Below are 16,389 nucleotides of genomic sequence, written 5' to 3'. Positions count from 1 at the left end.
TCTTTCCAAGGATTCCTCCATGGTTACACCAAACCCAGGAAAGCTCCTAAATCTAGAGAAGATTGGTTTTATCCCAAGGAGAGATGGGATGGGGCAACAAGGATATTCACGTGCATTTCTCCCTTGACTTTTATGATACCAGAGGCTTAACCTAGTGGTGAAAAGACTGAACTGGAGGCCTGGGTCTGCATCCTGGTTCTACCATTTTCTAGCTGGTGGCTGGGCAGTGTACTTCTTTGTACCCCGGTGTCCTCCTTGTTAAAATGGGGATCATGATAGTACCTGCTTCAGAGGGACCTCCTGATGACTGAATGCATGAACACCTATGGTGCACTTGGACTAGTGCCCAGCACCCAGTGAGTGCTCAGAGCACACTGGGTGTCGGCATCACCCGCCAGCCTGCAAAATCACAGAGAGCAGAGGGGCTGTGTTTGGTTTGCTGCCAGGCTTTCCCCTGAGCATGATCTGAGGGCACTGCCCGGCCCTGTCACTGTGCTGTTCACCTGACATGCTCTGCTGCAAAGTGGATGTGAGTCTCCAGGGTGCTCGCAGGCTTAGCTTCGGGTCTAACAAGAACGTGTTTGCTGTTCTCAGGAGTGTGCTGATGCTGCCTCTCCAGCTCTGTCACTAGCCGAGCTAAGGACGACGTGCAGCGAGAGTGAGCTGGCCGTGGAGTTCGCCAACGCCATCCGTCGGTAAGCACCCTGCCCACGCCCAACCTGTGGCTTCTCCGGGCACGAGGTCTTTGCTCTGAGTTCTCAGGGCCGCTCACATCAGCTCTTCATGGATCACTGCAGGCCTGTCTGGGAAGGAGAAGGTGCTGCTGTGTTCTGCTTTTGGCCATGCCTTGGGGGCCAGAAATTGGCAAGGCCTGTTTGTGCCAGGCCTTTCGAAAGGAAAGTGAGGGGAAAGCATATAGGTAGGCATTTCATCTGCAAATAAGAAAATGTCTCTTCCGTTCCTTTTTTGGTATGTTGTTGCACTGGCTGGAACCTTCAGGATGATGTTAAATGGTGATGGTGAAAACAGGCACCCTTACCTTGTTTCCAATGTCAGTGGCAATGCATTCCTTCAGCACTGGTGGCCCTTCTCAACAAGAAGTCCTCGTGTATTTATTCCTCTGCTATTTTAGTGTGTTCCCCCCCCCCCATTTTCTCTCTCTTCTTCAAGGAGAAACATACTGGTTCATCTAGATCTATCCTCTATATCTTAACTTTTCATACTTTCTATCACTCCTTCTGCTCTGGGTCCTAGAGCAACACTGTCCGGTAGAAACATAATGTGAAGCACATATGTAATTTTAAAATTTCTAGTAGCCATATGGAAAAAGTAAAAAGAAACAGATGAAAGTAATTTTAACAACATATTTTACTTAACCCAGTATACCAAAATATTTCAACATATCATCATTTTTTAAAAACTATTTATGAGGTATTTTATTTATTTGTTCATTTATTGTCTAAGTTTTCAAAACCTGGTATATATTTTACTCCTACATCACATCTCAGATTTGGACCAGTTAGCATTTCAAGTGCTCAGTAGCCACGTGTGGCTAGTGGCTACCCTATCAGATAGTTGCTTTCTACAGAGATCGATTCTTCTGCTCAGTTTTCTAGCTCACTAATTTATTGTTTACTTATACCCATTGTGGTACTTGTCATACTTGTTGGGTTTTTTATTTTGGTGATGAAATCTATCATCTTCTTTTTATTTTAATTTTTTGGCAGCTGGCCAGTACAGGGATCCAAACCCTTGACCTTGGGGTTATGACACCGCACTCTGACCAACTGAGCGAACCGGCCAGCCCTATCATCTCTCTTTTAGTGATATGGTATCCTCTTGCATCTCCTTAAGGATATTTATTACACTTAAATTCTTAAATCTGTTTTGTCTGCTGTGTTAACTCTGTTTCCTCACGTGTAAATTCTTTTTTATACTTGAGTTTTGTAACTCTTTCTCGGTGTTGGCTTCCCTTAAATATTTTGTGCTTCTTGTTTGTGTGTCATCTTTGCATTGTAGATCTCTAGAGAGCCTGTTTGTGAATACTGTAACTGCTTGTGAATACTGTAACTGCCTACCCCAGAAAATGTAGCCACTATCGTCATGGTCCCTGGTATACAAAGAGTACTCCTTGCTTTCTAAGACGTTCGGGAATTTTTTAAAAATATCTTTCCCATCATTTCTGGGTAATTGGGGCAGAAGGGGAAGGCTACAGTGTACTCCTAGTTGCTAACTTGATCCAGCCCGGGCTGTTTATTTGATAGTGTGGCTTGAAGACTGCCTTGTGGGGAACTTCACTGCCTTCCTGATTTACTTACTGTTACTTTTTGTCTTTCCTTCCAAGTTGTAATAGCTCTGTTTTCACTTGGCCAGTGTCTTTGGCCATGTGGTTAAATTGTAACTGCTCTGCTTGGGGCTGGAAGAGAAAAGCAGCACAGAAAAATGCCCTCAAAAAATCCTGATGACTTGATTGTGCCAGAAACACAGGATGAAAATCCCCTCCCTGGTTCCAACTGGGAGCCATTTGGATATTGTATCTGTAAGCTAAGCCCCTAAATTCTTCAAATTCCCCAAACCTCAGAGGCTTTTGCTGGCACAAGTAGGATGCAGGTTGTGCTGACTAAACAGATTTCATTTGTTCCGTCAGTCGCAATGGATTTTCAATAAGCAGCCTTAAGTTGGTTAGCATGGATTTCTAATCAAGACCCAGATGTGTGCAACCAAGAATGAACCCACAGGGCTAATGGAAAAAGGAAAATAACATAGTTACACTGTAAATATAGCATATCAACTGGAATAATCATTTCATGAAGGTATATAATACAGACACCTGAGAGCTAAGGCTTGAGGATGTATTTATTTTTAAAAATCAAATGGAAGCTAACACCTTTTTTGAAGGTATTAAATGACTGCCAAGCTAGTGGCTGAGGTCAGCTGGGGGAATCTTACCAGCATTCTCAGAAGTATTACTCTCTTGAAAAAGGATGGTTCCAGACAGCGGAACTGTGGGCGCAGGCACCAGACTGAAAGAGCAGGGATGGGCAGGGGTGAGACCAAGGAATGGCCATTCTTTGAGCAGAACCAGCCACCCCTGGAAGGTGCCTGTGGCACTTGAGTCACTGGCTCTTGGTTACTGCCCCATCCCAACCCAGCCTCCCTTGCCTGTCCTGGCTTCAGTCTCCGTTGGGCCTTTGTCATCCTACCCTGGCTCTCTGGTGTGTCTTCTACTAACTTTCTTCTGTTTGGAACAAAACCAGGGCTCCATACTATCCTACACTGACTCTGTAACTCCTGTCTGGTCGGATTTCTTTTCCTCCACTTCCGTGAACATTTATTGTGGTTTATTGGCTCTGGTATTGCCATAAAACCCCATCTGGATGACCAGGTTTTCAGTCTCGCACATGAGGTGTTCTCCTGTCAGGGGATCTTGGTTTCTTGGTTTTGCTCTTGTCTGCACAGGCTGTGTGTTACAAAACCCTTCTCTGTCTCAGATCCCTCTCTGGCCTTTGGTCCTAGTAAAATCTAACTGAAAAGTTCTTTCCACCAAAGACATAAACTATAAAAAGGCAGTTAAATAAAGGGAATTTTTAGGGGTGACTGTTCTTTGTACTTAGATGGTGTTTATGCAGCCTGCCCTCGGGACCTGAGCACAGCTGAGAGGAGCAGCCCATTTCATCTCCATCATGGTCTTGGGAGGCAGCTGGGAGCAGGTGCTGTTCTCCATGTGGCCAGGGGGCTGGCACAGTAAGACTGAGTGATTTCCCAAGGTCACACAGTGAGGCAGTGGGGCAATCACATGCTTCTGCCTTCTCTGCAGGACCCCCATGCCACCCATACATGCTGGCAGAATCAGGTTTGCTTGCAGATGAGTATGAGCCAAGCCCACTCCCACGGGCTCATCCAAAGGCTCTACCCACTGCAGTGTGCACTGGCCTGGGCAGATGGGAACCACTGTGCTCTTGGTCTGTCCCCAACCATGTGTCTGTCCCCAGTGCTGGCAGGGTGGGGAGGGTGGCAGCTTTGCCCAAATGCACAGAGTTGTGAAGCAATGCCATATGCCAACCCAAGGAAGGAAGCTGTGCTTCCTCAGTGCTGCACAACAGGGAGCAGACAGGAAAGGGGCTTGTGGCATGCAGTGCTGCCACACACAAATTACCCTTTCACTTGGCCCTGGAGCAGGGACGTGCCTGGCTCGTGGGAGAACAGGACCCGGTCCCAGCTCCACATGCTCCCGTGGGAGGCTGCAATCATTTAGTCACAGACCCACCAGGGGCTCTCCTAAGCCCTTCAGGGAACTGGAGTGTGCCACCTGTGTCTGCATGTGTGCCAGATGGGTCTGTAAAATGCTAAGTTAAAGCAATCAACAAATTGCAGTGGCCACTCTGTCCAGGGACAGGATGTGCCTGACTCATCCACCAGAGCGGGGGGGCACATACACCTCCTTTTTTCTCTCTGAGTAGCAGGCAGGCAAGCCACCGCTGCTTGGAGAGAGGCCTGCATGTCAGATTCCTGTGAGGAGGCCTCCAGAGGCAGGTGGGCACTGTTTGATCAGCGTGGTCATAAGAGACCAGATCTGGAGGGCTTGGACGTGACCCTGATCAGGAGAGGATGGGGGGTGGCCACAAAGGAAGGGACAGGCATAGGAGGCAGAGTCTCTGAGTTCAAAGACACAGAGTGGGAATTCCCCCAAGTCCTCCCTGGCCCCCCACTGTGCTAGTTGCTCATAATGGCAGGAACTCCAGATGGCAGACCTTGAGGCATCTGCCAGCAGGGGAGGCACAAGAGCCAAAGAAAGGAAGTGCTTTGAAGTAGGGAGGCCAGTCACCTCAAATTGGAGTGGGTTAAGAAGGGGAGAGGCAAGAACTGAAGGCAGCTGGTTTGAGAAGCTTTGCTGTGCAGGCAGCAGCACTATCAACGAACTTGTTTTTAAGAAGGGAGACACTAGAGCACATTTGTGTGCTCCTAAGAATGATCCAATAAAAGGGGGGAATCTTTCAAGGAGTAACCTTATAAGGTGCAAATCTGATGGTTATCCCTGTAATAGTTTTCTACTGCAGTGTAACAAATTATCACAACTGTGGATTAAAATAACACCCATGTGTTAGCTCACAGGTGCCATGCATCAGAAGTCTGGGCACAGCATGCCTGGCTTCTCGCTTGGGGTCTTGAAAGGCTGCAATCAGGTTGTCAGCCAGGGTTGCATTCTCACCTAAGGGCTCTGGGGAAGAACCTGCCTCCAAGCTCATCCTCCTCGTTGGCGGGACTCAGTTCCGTGTGGCTATAGGGCTGGTTGTCTGCTGGGGGTAACTCAGCTCCTGGAGGCCTCTAGTGCATGGCCCCTTCCATCCTGAAAGCCAGCAGTGAGAATCTCCCTGGCATCCCATCCCTCTCAGGCTTCCAATCCCTTTCCAGGAGGAGCCCAGTCCCTTGTAAGGGCTCACCTAATTGGGTCAGGTCAACCCAGAGTAATCTTAAGGTCAGCTGTTTGGGCACTTGACATCTGCAAAACTCCTTCAAGCAGCACCTAGATTAGAGTTTGATTCAGTAACTAGGAGAATGTATGTGTTCACTACGGGGCAGAAAATCTCTGCCTACCGTTTACCCATTTCTTAAAACCTTCTAGTGGCTCTCAAGTGTGTGTCCAAACTCCTTAGCAAGTGTGTGATCTGCCCTGCCTGCATCTCCACCTTCCCCTCCTATCACACGCTGGCACCCTGAGCCACAGCAGACCGCCTGTGCCCTTTTGTGCCTTTACTCCTGCAGCTGCTTCTGCCCTCGCCCCAGCCAACCCCATGCCCTAAGCACTCGCATCAGTGTGAGTTCAGCCTGTCTGCAAAATGTATCCAGATAGTCCTTTCCTCCACCACCCCTTCCTTTTTTGGTTTCTGTGTGCCCTGAATTCCCTTCTATCATAGAACATCTCATTGCTCTTTTTTCTTAATGTGTCTGTTTCTATCCCCATCTCTCCGCCTCCCCCTAGTACGTGACTTCAACTCTGATGACTTTGACCGCTCCTTTTTTTTTTTTTTTTTTTTTTTAATGCTGACTGGTAAGGGGATCTTAACCCTTGACTTGGTGTTGTCAGCACCATTCTCTCTGAAGTGAGCGAACCAGCCTTCCCTATATGGGATCCGAACCCATGGCCTTGGTGTTATCAGAACCACACTCTCCCGAGTGAGCCATGGGCCGGCCCTGACCGTTCCTTCTAAATTCTCCCTAAATTCGCTCAGCCTCATGCCCACTGGATGTCTCCACCCAAATATTATGCTACAGCCTCAAAACACAGCATGTCCTAAACAGAATTCTAATCTGATCCCTCTGGCCCTTTGAAGAATTCCTATTTAGATTAAGAATTCTATACTCCTAATGATCCAGGATTACACCTTGGAAGTCTCCCCTCTCTACCTCTTAGCAGATCATATAGTTTCTTCCTGTAAAATCCCATCCATTCCTTTCCATTTGCATTGCCTTATCCTGAGTTTGGCCCTCATCTCCTCAGAACTCCCAGAGCAGTATCCTAATGGATCGTTCTGGCATTTGGCCAAATGGTTCTGCCACCAAAATACCTCAAAGCACACTTCTACTCAGGTCACTTTGCATAAACACCTTTGGTGGCTTTGCATTCAAGATTGTCCACAGGTCTCTAACTTACCTTCCTAGCTCATATTTCAAATGTTTCCCCATACATAGTCTGTAGTCTGGCCACTCTGGACAATTCATCTTTCTGAGAGCATGCCCTTCACTTTATCCCTCTCTCACCTGCTGGCCCCTCCTCCATCAGCATGCCCACCTTCCGGAAGCTTCCATCGGTCACCTCCACCATGTGTCTTCCTGCTCTTTTCTGAGCCCCCCAAGGTCCTGACTACTCCACCTATCAGTGGCCCATGGAGCACTTGGCTGTTAGCAGTGCCATAGAACAAAACCAGCAAGACTCCTCAGAGTTAAAATCCATGTCCAAGTTCCAGAAACATCTGTCCAGCTCTAGAAACCTTCCAGACTTGTAGGAACCAACATTTGCCCTTGAAGGGTAAAAAGATGATACCCATTGATCTGTCTCCAGCAGCTGTTGATGAATACTGTTCCTGAGCCATGCAAACAGATGAAATGTAAAAGGAACTGGGTGGGATGCCTTTAAAAAGGGAGCCCCTACTGAGCAAAAAAGCAGAAGAACCTTCACTGTTTTATTACGTGGACCATTATTTTAAAAGATGCTATTTTATTAAGCTTGCGCTTGCTGGTTTTTCATATTTGGCTGATTTATAATAGCAGCCAAGCAAGGGAAGTTGTACTTGGAATTCCATAAATGCACATAGGTCTGCAAGATGTTAACGGAATACAGAGGGCACCTGTGGGTTCATTAGCACCTAAATAAATTGCTGAGTTCCAGAGCCAGGGTGCCTAGAAGGGCATAGGTAAAGACTGATGCTCACCCAAGGGATTGAGGTGGGTGTTGCTTGAGTAGCTGAAATTTCTTTGACTTTCTGTCATCTCCCTCCATGTTCCAAAAGCTCAGAAGGTGGCACTGGGGGTCTCCTAAAGACGGAGTGGTGGGGAGTGGCAGAGCACCTTGCAAGAGCATCCCGCAGCTGCAGGCAGAGGCGTGCATGTGAAAACTGCAGACGAGGCTGGTCCAGAGGCAGTGAGTTATCTCAATCGATTGTTCACAGTCAATTACAGATCGAACTCCTTATTCTACTCCCCCCTTCTCACTACTGCAGCTGACTAATCTTAAAAAAAAAGAAAAAGAAAACTCCAGATGCATGCCCTAGACAAGAAACCTGTTCATAGGAAAGCCTGTCGAAAAAAAGTTAGACTGCTATCATCCTCTTGCTGCTACTCACTCAGACATAACCTCTATAGAACATCATTGTCTGGGGACACTTAATCCTTAGTTCCACAGGCCTGCGCTCTTAACCAGAGATCTAGTTGATCTCGGGCTCTACTGTATTCCTTTTGTGAATCACAAGATACCTGATGCTTAAGAACACAGGCTCTGCAGACAGACTCCTGGGTGTGAATCCCAACTCTGCCGGTGACTAGCTGTGGGCAGATCTCTTAACTGTGCCTCACATTCCTCATCCATAAAATTAGAATAACAGTACTACTGACCTCAAAGGTGGCTGTGAAAATTAAGTGACTTTATTCTTGTAAAGCACTTAGAGATAGCTGTATCTGCTGCCTGGATACTCTAAAAGATAAGTAGTTAGAAGTGGTGATGATTACCATGAAGGAAATAGGGTGATGTGATATAGTCAATGTGGAGATTTTTTTTTTTCAATAAAGTAAATATATATAGTTTGCAATGAATAACATGAAGGAAATGACAAGGTGCTGTAATGCCATAACTCTCGGACATTTGTGTAGATGGGTGGTCAGGGTGGGCCTCTCTGAAGAGGTGACATTTAGGCCAGGAGGAGGAGGCGGAGGAGAGTGGCAGAAGTACATCCCCGGCAGAGGGACCCAGCTGCACAGGGCTATGCTAAGGGACTGACAGGATTCAGCACAATGGAAGGCTAAAAAAGCAAGGGGGAAGGGAGGCCACAGGCCTGGTGAGAGGGCCTTACAGGTTGAGGTAAGACCACAAGCTTTTCCCAAGTGCAGGTGGAAGGCACCGAAGGGCAGTGACAGATCTGATCTGTCAAGTTAAGAAATTACCCCAGCTGCTGTGTGAAAACTAGATCAGACAGGCGCAGAGGCAGAAGCAGAGAAACCAGGCCGTTGTGGTTACCCAGATGAGAAATGAGGCGGCTCAGACCTGGCTGGTGGTGGCAGAAATGGCAAAAAGGTGGGATTTGGTAGATGGGGTTTGCTGTTGAACGGATGTAGAGGATGAGAGGAAGAGAGGGTTAAGGATGACTCCAGATCAGCAGTAAATAACCAGGTGAGCGGTGCTGCCATCTGCTGACATGGGAAGAAGCGGAACTTGGGAGGTAATTTCAAAAGTTATGCTCTGGGCATGTTAAATTGAGGATGCCTGTTAAAGGGAGATGTCAAATAGACATGTCCAGAGATCGGAGGAAAGGCCTGGAGATAAAGATCTGGACGTTTTTGGCATATAGATAGTTTTTAGGAAAATAAATGGGAATGGAGAGAATCAATAAGAGAAAGGGTAAGATATAAAATATGGGAGTAGAGAGAGGAGTCGATGAAGAAGACTGGGGGACAGCCAGCGACACAGGTAAAGAGATGGCCACAGGAGACGGAGTGGCCAGCCGTGCAGGCAGTGCTGGTAAGAAAGGGACAGAGTGACCACTAGATGTAGCAATACGTAGATCACGGTGACCTTAGTGAGCCGATTCGGTGGAGGCAGAGTCTGCTTGGTGTTAAAGAGTAAGTGGAAGGGGAGGAACAAGGAACCACAGATGCAGACAATTCTCTATGACTGATCCCATGTAATTAGTGATTACTAAGAAATTCCAGGCCTGTGGCTGCATGGCTGTGCCTCCCTGCGGTCTGGGCTGATTACAGCTCCTCTGAAAGGTTTCCTGGCTGGCTGCAAAGCCACTCACCACCTTGGCAGGGCTGGGCTCTCACCTCGTGACTCCCGCAGCTCCTCATCTGAACTTTGTCTGATGGCAAAGCACTGCTGCTGGCCTTTTATTTTAGGGAGAATCCAGCCTCTTTCCTGATTGTTCACAAGACATGCTTCCAGGCTGTGTGGGTGCACTAACAAGGACTACTGCAGAGGCTTGCTTAGCACCGTCTCCTGACAGCCTACTGGCAAGCCACCGTGGCTTTTCTTACTACCTCGAAAAAGTCCCACCGTGAGTCTGCCTGTCAGATTCCCTGTGCGCATTTCACTGCTTAAAATTATGTTTCAATTAAAAAGGAGCGGCGGGGGGATGGCTGGCATTCTCAGTTGGTTAGAGCATGGTGTTATAACACCAGGGTCAAGGGTCCACATCCCCTTACCAGCCAGTCACAAAAAAAGGAAAAAGAAAAAAGGGGAAAAAACACCTCCCTGACTGGTTGGAGTAAGATTACAGGACCTTTCATGACCAGAAATAATCCTCATTTTTGGTGAGAGCACAAATACTTGAGTGGGAAGACAGGTAACTGAAATCCCTGTGTGTACTGGGTGATTTGGGTTTTCGCAATCATATTATAATCCAGTGTTGTTCTTACTTGATGACATAGGCATGTATTCATAAGTGCCCATACTAGGAATAAAAGAACAAACAAGGGACTAGCAGTTCTGGGCATCCCAGAAAACATTGTCCAGATGCATTACTGTTCAGGGGGCAAATGGAACGTGTAGTGTTAATTTTTACCTTCTCATCTGCGTGAAGCCTGTGAAAGGGTTCATTTTGGCTTTACTAGCTTAGGTACATAAAGCATATAAATTCTTTCTTAACTGAAGGCCAAGGAAATTTGAATTGGAAACGAGAAGAAACAGGACATGAATGGTTGAGGTTTTAAAGTGACTTAGATTAACAGGCTATGGTTCTTAGCATTTCCGAGTCATCCTTTGAGAATCTGAGGAAAGCTGTACACTTTAGGGAAGTAGGCCCATGTATGTAATTTTGCAAATAAATTCAGGGACTTCCAGGAGCACATGAAGCTCATTCTCAGGCCCAGGTGAGAAACCAGTTTCACAAGTTTGCCTGATAATAAGGATCAGCTGGAGCACTTCTTAAACTACAATTCCTGGGACTCAACCCAGATTTACTGAATCAGAATCCAGGAAAATAACCTGGTAATATTACTCTAAACAACTGCTCTCCAGAGCAGTGCTACCACTGCCTAATGTAATACAATCCACAAATGCAAGTCACATTTGTAATTTAAAATTTTCTAGTAGCCACATTAAAAAATGTAAAAACATGAAATTAACTCAATATAGCCAGAATATCTGCACGTGTAATCAATATTTTAAAAATTGTTAATCAAATATACGGGAGTACTTCAAAAATGGAATTAGAAGATAATATAAATCTTTCCATGAACTTTTTGAAGTATCCTCCCACACGTGCATGAGGCTTCAGATTCCACTGTGCATTTTCCACTTGCAGCACATCTCAGTGCAGACCAGCCACATTTCAAGTGCTCAAATAGCCACCCATGGCTAGTGGCTGCTGTATTGGACACAGGTCTAGAGGAGCTGTCACTTTGCCTTTGCCATGAGTTAGCGTTTGTTTAGGTCCAGATGAGTGCTTTTATTGCAGACATCTGCCTCACTCAAATGAAAACAGGTAAAGTAATCTGAATTTTAGGTTTAAGTTTGCGGTTTGGTCTCCTCTTTTTATCTTTACATAAATCAGCACCACAGTTCTTTCCTGGAGTTTGTACCAGCAGTTCCCTCCCCTCCCACTTTCTGAGGCTTGGGCAGTTCTAAGCCCCCTGTAATGGCTACTCCCATCCCCCGAACCGAGGTTGGGCAGGGTCTGTGACAGCCTCTCCTCCCTTCCTGGGCTCCTGTCCTCCTCTGGAGCCTGCCAGGTCTGGAAAGTTCCCTCCAGCCCCATAAGGGCCTGGGTGCTGGAGAAGGAAGCCCTTTGCTTTGTGGTAGGGCTTGGATTTCCATATTCTGCCTGCCTAGTGTGGATGTGATTGGGAGAGGTAGGGGATGGTATTGCTCTGGGTAAAATTTTTTGTCTTGAATTTCTTATTGAGTTCATGGTTATATTTGTAATTCTCTCAACAGTTTTCTTTTTTTCTTTGCACTATTTATCAACCTAGAATGAAAGATAAAGGAATCAAAATAGTAACAAAACATAGGACGGATAGCCCTTCCCTAATCTTTTTAGCGGGGGTGAGCATCCCTGGGGCTCTGCGAACCTCCCCTTGGCTGGCGCAGGGCTGCTGGGGACAGAGGGGGACATCCACCCGCGACACCATCCTCCCTTCTGGTAGGAAATGCTGCCACTCTCTGATTCCAGGAGGAAATGCAACCAGACCTGAGGAGATTTCCTGGCGGCTGCTGGGGCCCAGGAGAAACACACGTTCCCTCAGCAAGCAGGAGATTTGCTGGAAGGATCTTGCTTGCCCTCAGGCCTTCCTGCCTAGTGGAGGCGGGTGGGAGGACTCTGAAGAATGAGTCATCGGACTGCAGGCTGCTTGCCAGCCTCCTTTAAAGATCTTTCCCCTTCCATCCTCTTTCACCAAAGCGGGCCTGGATTATCGTGTTGCAGTACCCTTCTTCATTAATAGGTTTGGAGAGCCTGCCTTGCTGTCATGGTAGCTAGAGACAGAAATATAACAGATTAGTTATTTGAAAGGCCAGGGAGGGAGAACCAGGGTCTGACCATATGGGCACCTGAAAGGAATTTTCCACCCTGAGGTCACCTTCCCATGCCCCTCCTCCAGGGAGCATAACAACTGAGACCCTCACTCACATACTTTGCAAAAAACACAAAACTAAAAATTTCAAGCAATGCAAAAGTGAGAAAAGTAGCTTTCATTTTCTACTTTCCTCACTTTTACATTGCTTGAAATTTTTAGTTTTGTGTTTTTTGCCAAGTATGTGAGTAACCTCCAGTGAGTTAACCATTGTTGGGTTTGGCGTTTAGCCTTCTAGTCTATTATGGTGTATCAGATATTCACACTCAGATTTTTAGTTTTTTACAAAAATGATATCCCACAGAACTCACCCGTCCCACTTAAACTATCAGAAACCCTTCCATGCCAGTGCACATCCATCTGCATGTTTTTAAAGGCTTTTTAAGCAGAGCATTTCAATAGCATGGATATACCTGGTTGTTTCCTGTTCTTAATTACAGTAACCCATGCTGAAGTGAACCCAGCTATAACTGATGTATCTTTAGGAACCTGTGCTCATACTATCTCTGAGGTAAATTCCTAGAACTTAAGTTGCTTAGACAAGGGATGTGTTCATTTTTTATTTTGCTAGATACTGCCAGGTGCTTTATGAACTAAGCATGCTAATTTACATTCCTCGTGCTCAACAGTGAATCCTTTTTAGAGGAACTCCTTCCCTAAATCCTCGTGTCTCAATATGTTCCAAGGACTCAAATACCTAAAGTGTGTTCTGAAGCTGTTATATCAATCACTACAAGCTGTCACCCAGGCATGGTGTTGGGCACTGGGGATACATTGGGAAACCAAACCAAGTAAGGTCCTTGCCACCCTAGAGCCTACGTGCTAGTAGGGGGCCTGATGAGCCCCAACGCATAATGCAGACCACGACAGACTGTGCTAAGCATGGTACCAGGCAGAGTAGCACTGTGCATGTGACAGAGGTACGTCGGAAGGGAGGCACTGATTGATGTTTTCCTGCTTGGGTCTGGTGCTCTTGTGGGAATCAGAGGAAGGCAGTAAGCTGACTGGGCACTAGAAACTTCCCCTGACTCCTCTAAGTCAATTAGAGTTACTAAACTTGTGAAGGGCTCGAAGAACTTGAAGCTTCTTCAGCTGTGGAATGGGAGTAGTCAAATTAAAGTGCATGTATAATTTAAGTATTTAATGGGAAACAAGGACCTTTAGAATGAAAAGAATGATCAATAATATTCCCTGTACCACAACCACCATTTTTGTTTTTTGCAAGGTAGGATCATATTGGTTTCAGTGAGTAAGGATTTGTTGAAGGTAGGCAGCCCAGGCCAGACAGGGATTTCTGTTCATGAATCCCTGAGTGGTTTGGGAGATGCTTAGGACACTTGGAAAAAGAAGGTGTGGAGAATGAGGTTTGTGGTTGGAAGGATCTGGTATGCTGACAGTAGGAAATTCAGATTGGCTTAGTTTCTCTATCTGGAAGACTAAAACCAGAAATTCCTGATTGTTCCTTTGTGACACATAAGTTCTCTAAAAGGCCCTTATCTTAAATAAATAGGATCAAATCAGTCTTTGAGAATGGAGTGGGGAGGAGGTATTCATTCCGGCTCACCCTTGAGCCCTTTAGTATCTTCCTTTTTGTACCCTTGCCTTTTGATTTGGCAAGCTAAACCTTCCTCCCCCTTTCTGCCTCCACTTCCAAGGTAGCAGCCACCTCTACTATCATCTCAAGGAATTCATGGCATGTTTCATCTCTCCTTGATGTAGAGAAAAGAAGTTGAAGACCAGAGTTCAAGAGCTTGTGAGTGCCTTGGAAAGACTCACCAAAAGCAGTGAAATCCGACACCAGCAATCAGCAGAGTTTGTGAATGACCTAAAGCGGGCCAACAGGTAAAGATCTCCCTGAACAGCCCCCACGGTATGTGTAGGCACAATGTAGACACAGCATCAGGGAGCACATTTCCCTAGCCCCTGGGAACCAACTCTAGACAGTGGCAAGTCCTCACCTACCCCTCTTAGAGCCTGGTCATCCTTACAGCAGCATCTCCCAAGGTGTTCCATAGAAACCGAAGAAATGCAGATGGCGCCTTTCACCAAAGGTATTTGGGAAACGCAGCATGTGGTCTCTTCTTGATGTTTCACATAGTAAAGTTTCTGAGAAGGCTTGCAGTACAAAATCTATTACTTGTGTTCAAGCCAATGTTTTCCAGACAAAACTGGCTGTGCATGCTTTACTTGAGCAACACTTAAGATCCAACGGAACACTTTAAGAAACACTGTTCTAAGACAGCAGTCTCAAGTCGTTTTGGGGCTCAGGATCCTGTTATATTTGTTAAAAAAAAAAAAAAAAAACTTCAAAGAGCTTTTGTTTCTATAAATGTATTGATATTTCTCATATTAGAAACTAAAACTGAGACAAACTTTTTAAAGTTATTCATTTACAAAAGACAAATTCACTAGATAAAATAGAAATGGTATTTTTCTGAAGAAAATAAGTATTTTCCAGAAAATAATTAGAAGAGTGGTGCTATTTTTACCATTTTGCAAATCCCCTTAATATCTGGCTTAATAGAAGACAGCTGGATTCTCACAACTGCTTCTGCAGTCAACATATTATTTGGAATTATATCAAGAACACCTGGTTTCATGCAGCTCTGTGATTGGAAATAAAAGATCAAGACCTCACAGACCCCTTGAACAGGTTTTAGGAATCCCCAGGGGTCCATTCTCAGACCATACTTTGAGAACTGCAGCTGTAGGGGTAGTGACTACATGGAAGGGATTTGGGGTGCTGTTTTGGACCAGACAGGGTATCTGGACTTACCTGGGCTCACTCCTTGCTCTCGCCCCATCAAGCTCTGGGGGGACAGTTCACAGAGGCCTGTCTTCTGCATTTGGCTGTCAGCATTAGCTTAGGCCTGAGTGCTCTGAATCCCACCAGCCCAAAGCGTAAAGGGAACTGGGAGGAAGAGGAGCCTCTCTGCCCTCATCCTAGGGGAGGTCACTTAGATTGTATTGCTGCAGGAACACTTTCCTGTAACGTAAACTTGACCATCTGTTTCAAGTAACCGTGGAGCAACAGATAGACCAGGACCCAGGAACTCAGCTCCTTTTCTACTTATCTGTTTTGGACTTGGCCAGTTTGGATTGTTGGTTTGACTCTTAGAACCCCTCCTAACATGATAGAGTGACAAGTTTCCAGCAGACAGGCTGGATTAATCGAAGTGGTGCCAGTAGACAACTGGCTATGAGTGTTGAAATCCTGGTTCTACACCTCTTTTAACCACTTGATTTCAGATTCTTACTGATGATGCTGAATGATCTCTCTTCAGAGCAGTGCTCACGAGACCTGGTTACCCACTGGACGGGGCAGTGTGGGTCTTAGTGCTACTTAGGATGAAGCTTCATTCTTATTTCCCTCCATTCCCACATAGCAACCTGGTGGCTGCCTATGAGAAAGCAAAGAAGAAGCATCAAAACAAGCTGAAGAAATTGGAGTCTCAGATGATGGCCATGGTAGAGCGACACGAGACCCAAGTGAGAATGCTCAAGCAAAGAATAGCGCTGCTGGAGGAGGAGAACTCCAGGCCACACACCAATGAAACGTCACTCTAATGGGCACTCAGGCGCCACAGTTCTACCGTGAGCTACGCTACAGCAGGCCACTGAGGAGAGAAGGGCCCCAGGGGAGAGACTACCTGTTGAGAGAATGAGGAAAGGGAAGGTTGGCAGGTAGGTCAGCACTGGACAACGGAGTGCCACGGACTCAGCCCTTGGGGTGAGTGGCGCTGGTGACACTGTGCAGACTCTATCCAGAGGATCCTGCTCCTCCCCTCCAGGCCCGAACAGCATTTGAACACATGCTACGTGCTCTGCTCAGCAGCACTTGCCTCTGCTTTCAGTGCTGGCTCTCCGCTCTCCCACCTTTTCTGTCCTGAAGGCTAGGCATCAGCGGGATCCCAGGGCATCTGTTTTTATAAGATTTTCCATTCTAGCCTTCTCTTTTGGTAGACAGTAGGCTTATCTTCTGGCATCCCCAGTTTCTCCTGTTTCTTCCTTCTCCAGGGAAAAACCCTGATGCACACAGGGTTCTGTGTGTGTCACCAGAATCTAGAAGGACCACTGATTTGCTTACTGCTCCAAGCCTTTGGTTTTCAA

At 46.4% G+C, this 16,389-nt stretch overlaps 1 protein-coding gene across 2 annotated transcripts in view; it reads left to right on the top strand.

Moving 5' to 3' along the window:
* MCC (MCC regulator of WNT signaling pathway) overlaps positions 1 to 15,846 on the top strand; it is a 405,468-nt gene extending 389,622 nt beyond the window's left edge. For both annotated transcript variants that reach the window (XM_063087360.1, XM_063087361.1), the window contains 3 exons: positions 595 to 695; positions 13,999 to 14,121; positions 15,666 to 15,846. In XM_063087360.1, the coding sequence (XP_062943430.1) occupies positions 595 to 695; positions 13,999 to 14,121; positions 15,666 to 15,846 (405 nt within the window). The remainder of the gene's footprint in view (positions 1 to 594; positions 696 to 13,998; positions 14,122 to 15,665) is intronic.
* Positions 15,847 to 16,389: the final 543 nt, after the last annotated feature.

This window comes from Cynocephalus volans, chromosome 2, assembly GCF_027409185.1.
Source record: "Cynocephalus volans isolate mCynVol1 chromosome 2, mCynVol1.pri, whole genome shotgun sequence".
Lineage (NCBI taxonomy): Eukaryota > Metazoa > Chordata > Mammalia > Dermoptera > Cynocephalidae > Cynocephalus > Cynocephalus volans.
This window is presented reverse-complemented; position numbering and strand designations above follow the sequence as displayed.